Source organism: Sardina pilchardus, chromosome 10 (assembly GCF_963854185.1).
Source record: "Sardina pilchardus chromosome 10, fSarPil1.1, whole genome shotgun sequence".
Lineage (NCBI taxonomy): Eukaryota > Metazoa > Chordata > Actinopteri > Clupeiformes > Clupeidae > Sardina > Sardina pilchardus.
The window spans coordinates 23,229,570-23,238,783 of NC_085003.1; the positions used below are offsets into that span (position 1 = coordinate 23,229,570).

The 9,214-nt window shown below is 39.8% G+C and overlaps 1 protein-coding gene across 2 annotated transcripts; it reads right to left on the reverse strand.

The window, feature by feature from the left end:
• Positions 1-1,017: 1,017 nt before the first annotated feature.
• LOC134094561 (B-cell receptor-associated protein 29-like) lies at positions 1,018-4,646 on the reverse strand. Of its 2 annotated transcripts, XM_062548147.1 has the most exons (9): positions 4,548-4,646; positions 4,223-4,295; positions 3,626-3,744; positions 3,333-3,433; positions 3,077-3,224; positions 2,776-2,911; positions 2,349-2,445; positions 2,066-2,166; positions 1,021-1,872 (listed from the first exon to the last, which is right to left on the reverse strand). In XM_062548147.1, the coding sequence occupies exons 3-9, from the start codon at positions 3,715-3,717 to the stop codon at positions 1,831-1,833; spliced, it is 717 nt and encodes a 238-aa protein (XP_062404131.1). In that variant the 5' UTR covers positions 3,718-3,744; positions 4,223-4,295; positions 4,548-4,646; the 3' UTR covers positions 1,021-1,830. The 2 variants fall into 2 exon arrangements, with proteins under 2 accessions (XP_062404132.1, XP_062404131.1); XM_062548148.1 differs by lacking the exon at positions 4,223-4,295 and having other exon boundaries at positions 1,018-1,872; positions 4,548-4,643.
• Positions 4,647-9,214: the final 4,568 nt, after the last annotated feature.

Genomic DNA, 9,214 nt, shown 5'->3' on the forward strand with positions numbered 1-9,214 from the left:
CCTATTTTTTTAGCAAACAATTAATAATGTTATTTGTTTGTTTTTGTTTTTATTGAGTATTTTGTAAATGTGTTTTGTGTAGACGCTGATGTTTTTTATATTTGGAAGACTGTGTACAGGGTATAGTGTTTACTAAACTTATTAAAGATGCTATGTTTTTTTCCTTGGGTATGTTTCTGTAAAAGATACAATTCATGCAATAGTCTGCCAAATATCTCTTTACCATGTAGGTCATAGGCTGTGACTGCTTTTCCAGTGTTTCAAAGCCTTAAATGGGGTATCAACAGGACATGGGTAAACTGGGTGAGTCATAGATACTCTCTAATGTAAACACACAAACAACATCATCTGAAGATGGAGACACAAAATGATATAATTACAGTGTATGTCTTCTCATTCAGCCAACACCATATGCTTAGCTCAAGAATATTAGCGTGGTGTGAGAGGTCCATAACTTCTAATGTTGAGGTGGGAAGTTTGGGTCTGTTTACATAATTGGAAGCATTTCCTACAGTATATTATGATGATGCCTACTGTTGTGTTCCCATTTAGCCCTTCAGCAAACACTGGAAAAGCTTGGAACATCATAAGTAACACTATTTATGAAGACAACCTTTGAAGTATTGCTACATGTATGTGTGTGTGTGTGTGTGTGTGTGTGTGTGTGTGTGTGTGTGTGTGTGTGTGTGTGTGTGTGTGTGTGTGTGTGTGTGTGTGTGTGTGTGTGCGCGTGTGTGTGCATGTGTGTGTGCATGTGTGTGTGTGTGTGTGTGTGTGTGTGTGTGTGTGTGTGATGGAGAGAGATTGAGAAAGATGTGCAATGAGATGTAATCAACATGCACATACAGCTCAGGAGTTCAGTTCATGTTCCTGTATGAACACTATACTGTTAGTTATTATGGGAGGCTTCTGCTTCATCTCAGCTCCAAAAAGAAACTAAATATCTTGACATTACTATCTTGTCGGGATTTGCGAAACCTCTGTCTGCATACACATATCATACACTGCAACATGAGTGAGGTTCATAATACAAGAAATAATAGCTTTACAGGGCATTTTAATGTGTGTTGTTTCTTCTCTCTGTTCCTCGTTGTTTTAATTTTCTCTGTGTTTTGCAGATGTATACTTCTGTAAAAGACTACAGGATTGTCTTTGTGTTGTTCATGCACAGCGTATGAAAACTCCATTGTTTTTTTCTTAGCCCATTGCAGTGATTTGTTGTATTCATTTACTTGATTTTACAGTATGTTGAACCACCGTTGTGCCTAGTTGAAATTCCATTTTTTTTTTAATACAATACAGTCTTGCAAAAGGAGTTACTCTGTTCTTGCCATTCTTTTCTTCCCTACAGTATAACATCATCACATTGCTGTAGACTGACCTGACCGAACAGGACAGGACTATCAGGTTCTGAATTGGGGCCATATGCCAGTTGTTTACAACTTGATGCAAACAGGCATTGCCGTTTGCACCATTAAACAAACATTTTCTGTTTTAATTACACTTTAGTACAGTCATTGATTTGAAAGCATTATTCACTTGGTGAAGCATAATGACAGTTATTCTGATAATGGCCAAGGAGCTGCACCAGAATAAGAATAAAGCATCGAAATGGCTCGTAGAGAGGAGTTATGTCCTAGTTGCAGGTTATACTGTAGGTGATATAGTATATGACAACACACAGGAGGGTCAAGAATATCCCAAAATGGGGTCTGATAGAAATGGCACCTGGAATGGGATGTGGTCTAAATTCAAGTGTTTTCCATGCAAACAGTTACTGTACTGTTAAGAATAACTTGCCAACATTTGTGGTTCACTAGGGTTTCTGGCCTATTGATCTTTTTTGTCTTCGGATCCATTTTTAAGATTCTCCTGTAAGAGAAGGAAAATAATTTTAACATTTGCTCTGTCTCTTTTTCTTCTGTCTGTCTGTTTGTCTGTTTGTCTCTGTGTGTGAGTGTGCATGTATGTGTGTGTGTGTGTCTGTGTGTCTGTGCGTGTGTGTGTGTGTGTGTGTGTGTATGTATATACTTCATGCGTTAATTTAAATCTGAAATCACTGCACCTGCAGCATCTGATGTTCCTTCAGCAGTCGATCATACTCTCTAGTGAGTCCCTGAGCTTGTTTCTTCACTGCCTCCACTTCAGTCCGAGACCTCCGCAATGCTGAGGGGAAAACATTTAAATCATTCAGATGTTTCTGATGAAACTAGTCGTCCACTGACTCGTTTCTGCATATCATAGCCAGGCCAGCACTAGCTGTATTCGATCACGTCTTTGCACATCATAGCCAGGCCAGCAGTAGCTGTATTTGATTGTGCACCACCCTGAGTCAGACAGACACTCACCGTCATCAGCGACTCTGAGGTCTTTTGTTGCGCTCTGCACTTCCTGTCTCATCAGCTGGGTTCTCTTGGACTTCGCACTGTCCTCTTCCTGCAGGGTCTGTTGGAAAAAAAAGGGGGGGGGCAGGTTATCCATGACTTTGGGGGAGAAAAAACCCTCTTGTGCTCAGGTGCATTGGAGAAGACCAGAGACTTTCTGTTTGTCAGTGCACCGGCCCGGTGGCACAAACTTGCAAGTGTGGTTTTTCCGCTCACAGTCGCTAGGGGGAAGTGAGACAGCCGTCATTCAACCTGGAATAAGTCAAATGACCATTCCAATGACTACTAAGCTGATCAGTTAAGGTACATTAGGCTTAAAAAAAACATGCATAGTACAGTAGTAATGCAAAGGCAATGGCACCGACTCAGTATTCCACAGGGCCAAACTTACATCTTTCAGTTTCTGGTTTTCCTCCATGTATTTCGTGGCAGCCTGGTTGGCACCTTCTGCCTGGGCTTGCAGTGCAGCTGCAGTGTCCTCAGCTAGCGCCACCTGGTGGATCAGGGTGATGATGCGCCGCATGATGCTAGAGTAACACCAAACATCAGGACCATTTATCAGAGATTGTCATGGAAACGGTGTGTTGTGACTAGCTGAATAACTGACAAATTGCATTTTGTATTTCTGAGGCGTACATGTCAATGATACAGACTGTATGAAGCAGTGGTGTGTGAGTATCTGAGTTACTCACAGCCAGTGAAAGAGGGAGAATCCAGAGATGTACAGATTCCTCTGGGCCCTAAAGAGCATCATGTGCACATGGTCTGAGAAGTTGGGTTGCAGCTGGGAATCGGTTAACGCCTCCTCGGCTGAATACTTCCTGACTTCTCTGAAGGCATCTGAAAGGGTGATGATCAAGGTAAAGGGGTCAAGATAAATATCATCACCAGACAAATTACTGTGAGCACACCAGGGTTATTATTTTACAACAGTGGTATGCTACTTACCAAGAAAAAGAACTATAAGGATCAATATCATGGCAAAAAAGAATCTGTTCCAGTAAGATGACATCATGCTCCATATGTTCCACTTAAATATCTTCTGCCATCTATATGAGAAGTGATAAACAGAAGATCTTTAGGCCTATTGGTATTTGTTCAGTCATTGCAAAAGATACTGTAGGCTATGGTTTAAACCGATATTTCACCAATGTAGACAAAAATGTTGCAGCGCAAAACACTACAAGCAATGAATGAACAATTAAAAATATTATCAATGAATAAACATTGACAGACAGGACCTGTGGGCTGACAGGAGGGGGATGCAGAGGATGAGAATGAACGCTATCTCCGCGTAGAGGAAAAGAGCCACCGCTGTCCATTGTAGTGTCATTCTCTTAAACACTCTGAGCCAGAACCACTGGCAAAAAAATTGCAACATGTTATTAAGGTTAAGGCTACATTCATGGATACATGGTGAGAATGTAACTTTCACGTCCAAGCTACGCATTAGACAGTAGCCACCTGTTTGAACCGTTTCGCTGTCCATGGTTATTTATAAACCTAGCCTTCCATGCAATCATTTTGTGTTTTAATGGCATAGGCCTATTCATCAAAGAAAATTGAATACCAACGTAGCATAGGCCTATCCTATATCTGAACGAAATCAAAATAAACGTATGTCTTTCTTTAGGCCTACTCTATGTTTGAGTTTAGGCTACCTCAAATGTAGGCAAAAACTTTCGTGCAGTCAAGTAGGCCTAGCCTAGGCTAATCAAGAAATCGTAGGTTACGATTAAGGTTTCCTTCGTGTATGACTTGGTGTCTAGACCTAGGTCAATACCAGCTAGTAAAGTTAAATAAACGTCACATAATAGCCTAAACATCTAAAGTCTTACCAGAATTAATTCGCCGATATGAAGACAGTAGGCGACAACTCCATTCAAGTCACACCCCCTCTAGATCTGGCCACTGACGACATGTGGCAGGCATAAACACAAACATTAGTCTATAATCCCATAGTCTGAGTAACCCAGTAGTTTTGAATATTATTGGTAAATTTTTTCAGCATTTCAAAGAACTGAATGTAAAAAGAAAAAGAAAAAGAAAAAAAGAAAAAATCATAGAGCCTTGTGCTGTGACGCGATTGTAGCCTAAACAGCCTACAGAGATTAAAGCGTTAATAACATTTTGGGTGAATGACTGTCCGACAAGCATTCTTACCTATAGCCTGTCGGTAACGTCCTTAGAGTTTACATTTATTAAGCTGTGGTTCTGTAATGGCCTCTACAATTTTCGCTTCCACTAAATATAGCAACAACATCCCAGGCTTCTTTAAATAGCCAACTTGTGAGATGTAGGTCACTCCACTCGGTCATCAGAACAGTTGCCATGTTTATTCAAATTAATTATTTATTTGATGCAAAGGCACAATCAACATACGTGATGGCATATTTGTGTGCTCACATACGAAAGAACGACTATGATTATATTATGTCCACATAATTTGAGTGTAGGGGCGAGTTCAATAATGTTCTGAGCTAATCCCGGCCTCAGCACAGAGACAGATTGGCAGATTGGTTGTAATTTTGGCAGCAGTTGAGAACAGTGAACTGTAGGCCTATTTAAGTCCTTCCTATATTGTGTAAAAGTCAAATAAAATCTATGCCACTTTAATATACAGTAGGCCTAAATAAAACATTTAGCAGCAGCTTAGCAGCGTTAAAAAGAAGGGCTTTTGCAGGGTTTTTTTTTTATTTTTTTAATTAGAACTCAAACTCCAAGATAACTGTGCAACAAAATAAACGAATAATATATGAATAAAAATGAATTTAGAAATACCCTTTATTTATGGTCATGTCTCTTTGTCAAGGGAGCCGCTACAAGACTGAAGAGCGCCGCAGGTTGCCCACCCCTGGCCTACCCAATGCATTTTTTCACCTCTCTCTGGAAAGCAAAGCTCCAGACAAAAATTATGGTTAGTCAGACAGCAGGCTGACTGCCACCAACTGGAATGATCAACATATTCATTGATTGATTGAAACCTTTATTTTGATTCTTGGAAAATATACATTGACGTGTCGATGCAGCCGAGATACAAAACATATAAAATAAAATAAAATGAAATAACAATACTAACCTAGTTCAACCAATGCAAAACATATAATACACACACATACATACACATAAAATAACAAACAAACATGTATATAATAATAATAATAATAATAATAATAATAATGTACTACATAAATACACATTAAAATACCAAGGGAAACAATTACAGAGTGGGGTAGGGAGATTTGCAATCAAAAGAATCAAAGAAAGCTAGCTTCCCCAGCTCAGTACGGACAATAGGAACTGTGAGTTGAGGGTAACTGCAAGAGCGAGTGTGATAAAGACCCGATTGCCAGTTTAACAGAGAGGATATGATGGGAGTTTACCTATGGCTTTATAGATAAACAGAACCCCGTGTCTGAAGCGCCCCTCAGAGATGTCCACCCAATTTTGTCATACAGGATGCAATGGTGGGTGTCATAGGCAGCACCAGTTGCAAACTTGATTGCAGAATGGTATACTGTGTCAAGACTTGTAAGAGCAGAGATGGGGGCATCCGTACACAGTTTATCACCATAATCTAACACAGGCATAAAAACAGCTTCAACTATCATTTTCCTGCAGGGAGAAGGCAAAATACTGCCACCTTGTGGGGAGAAAATAAGACTTTTGAACAGGCTTTCCATTTTCATAGCCTGTTTCAGCCTACCCAAAATAACACTTGTATTATCCAAAAGAATATTTCAATTAGAGTTTAATTCCCTGAAAATACAAAACAATGTGTTTTTATGAGTATGGAGTTCTTTATGGAAGAAAGCAGGCCTCTCCATGGAGTCCGCCATGTTGCGTCATCATCTTGGAACTCAAAAGGACAATGTAAAACACAGGGTTTAGAGCGGACCTTTCACTTTTTATGCAGTGATGTACTTGAGGCTGGTCTTGGTGAAGTTCAGCTTCACTAGCCATAAAGAATTAATTTGCGAAGTCATACACACACAAAAACAGTATAATAGTTGTATTGAAATGTTAATTTCTTTAAACATAGTTGAAATTATACCATGATATAGATTTCAGGCCACACAGCTGAGCCCCAAAATGCCTATGTTTCTGGTTTTGGTCTTGACTTGGTCTCATCCCACTTTGGTCTTGGTGTGGACTTGGTGTTGCCCTGCTTTGGTATTGCACTATACATCTCCCAAATGGATGGAAATGGTGCATTTCCACTTAAGGCAACACACAAAATTCTGTCTTCTATGTGAACATGTGAAAGGCAGTATACTACAAAGTTACACATCATTGTGTTTGGAAGGGTTTGATTGCAAGGCTTTGCAAAGGCTATAACTATATGACAGCTAGTTCAAAACATTTGCATGGACTGACACAAGCATTGAAATAAGGTCAATTTGTTTTAAGGGATAGGACTATTCAACAGGAAATGCTTTAATGATGTGCACAAGGCATGATATGGAGTTTGAACAGTTTAAACAGAGTTTAAATTCTGAGCTCAGAAATGCAGAAATGCGGTAATAAGAGGTGCATTCAACTGAATAAGTAGGCTACAACAGACAGCACATATTGACAAATGTAATTCCCTTCAAAGGGAAGTACAGTATCATGAGGGAGATAAGAAAAGAAGAAAAAATCCAATCATAGAAAGGACCTTCCACTATAATGTAGGCTATTAATTCCACTTCAGCTGGGTGGAACCATTTTATTTCCTCTAGTCACACAGGAAAATGCTCTATAATTACAGTATTTCCCAATTACTTAAACACAATTTTGCAAACTAGGCTGGTTTTCATCAAAACACTGAACACAACTCACACCCAAACTGCAAAATACCTCATATAAAAATGAAGCACTGCAGCCAAAACATGTATGATCAAAATTACACTTTTGCACCAAATGGCACAGTGGCACACTTCATTTATATTACCAATTTTTTGTCTAACCAACCACACTGTTTGGCATAATGAAACGCACTCTCATTTTTAGTATGCTTTGCCAATTGCCATATAAATAGTTAAAATTGCAGTGTTATTTTGAATGGCAGTGGCAAACATTGTCAGACTGTGTCTTATGCAGAGAAAACCATATCCAGTGCATTTAAAAAGTGCCATTTTGAATTGCAAACTGTGTGTAAAGCAGAATATGTTTAGACTTTTGTGTGTAATTGCGCTGTTTAATTTTAGTGTGATAACAACTGGAAAAAAACTGTAAGCAACCTCACCACAAGGGCACACTTGCAGCACATAAAAAATAGACCAAACTCTCTTAAATGATACCTGCTGACCACATGTGGGCCACAGTTCTGTTAAAATCGACAAACACAGCAAGACTTTCCTTGTCCGGGTGATCTTCCCCTACACCCTAGTCCAGCACTTGTCAAAGTCAAAATGGAAGAACACAGGTCCAGTGCAAGACACAATCAATCTGGCCTCTTTTGTGCTATGTGTCAATGTCTTGTGTGTGGAGCACTTTGGGTTGCACTCTCTGTGCATACAAAAATGTGTTATAGGCCTACTTACTTACTTCTAGGCCTACTACTTATATAATGCTGCTCGCATCTTTCGTTTTGTGTCTCATTTGTTATTCTGTACATTTGTTTGTTTATGTCTTTGTTTCACAGGTTCGCTGGTGACTACATCGCTCCATCTGGCATCTTTTGTCTTGTCAAGGTGTGTGGAGCGCTTTGGGTTGCATACAAAATTGTGCTATAATTCACTCATTCATGGGGCAGCCGTGGCCTATACTGGTTAGGCTTGTGACCGGAGGGTTGCCGGTTCGATCCCTGACCAGTCCACAGCTGAAGTGCCCTTGAGCAAGGCACCTAACCCCCTCACTGCTCCCCGAGCGCCGCTGGTTGGGCAGGCAGCTCACTGCTCCAGGTTAATGTGTGATTCACCTCACTGTGTGTTCACTGTGTGTGTGTTCACTAATTCGGTTAAATTGGGTTAAATGCAGAGAAACAAATTTCCCTCCCAAATATATTCTATTCTATTCTAATTCTATTCTACTCCTCAACAGGCTTAATCCCTCTCTGGTGACAAGCAACATATATAACATTAGCTTTGCTTATATTGATAATGTTTATTGTTTATGTTGCTATTTATTCTCTTTAGTCAACACTATAGTCTGATCAACTTAGCTAAAAACTGAACAGGCTAGTTAAAATTTGTGAATTGTGTGTTTGATTTATTTATCTCTGAATGGGAGCTGCAGAGAAAGATGGAGGTGGAGAGGCAAAAAGAGGTTAAGAGGTGGCAAAAGGCAGCACGGCTGCTGGAGATGAGGAGAAAAAGAGAGAAACAGATGGAGAAAGAGCTGCAAACCCTGAAACAGGCAGTTCTGCAAGAGTGGGCAAAGACCACCAGTCAACAGACTAACCCAGGAAGAAATTGAGGAGATGCAGAGGCGCCGAGAAGAGGTAAGAGGCCATGGTTGAGGTGTGGACCCACATGGACAGTGAGGACATGCGTGCACTGTAAAATGCTACTTGATTCAACACATGCAACCATGGTTGCCAAAGCATTTATCACAACACAGTGCATTTTGACATACATTGACATATCAATGAATTTTCATATGTGAAAATGCTGTAAGAGAACATATTGCCAGATATATGCCAGATAAATACCAGATGTCAAACTTTTATCACAACCTTTTTACCAGCCCCATGAGTTTCCAGAACTTTTTATAACAACAGTCGACATTTGACCAAGGGACAATCGTTTAAATACCTTAGCAATGATATCTAAAATTTGAGTAACCAGCGTATAGACATTCAACACTTTATCACGAGACAAAAAGTGGACAAAGTCATCCTCTCTATA

Coding starts and splice junctions, on each gene's coding strand:
- LOC134094561 (XM_062548148.1), bottom strand. CDS start 3,717: ATGACACTACAATGGACAGCGGTGGCTCTTTTCCTCTACGCGGAGATA. Junction 2,167..2,348: donor CCTCAGAGTCGCTGATGACG/GTGAGTGTCTGT, acceptor TTTTCCCCTCAG/CATTGCGGAGGTCTCGGACT. Junction 1,873..2,065: donor AGGAACATCAGATGCTGCAG/GTGCAGTGATTT, acceptor CTTCTCTTACAG/GAGAATCTTAAAAATGGATC.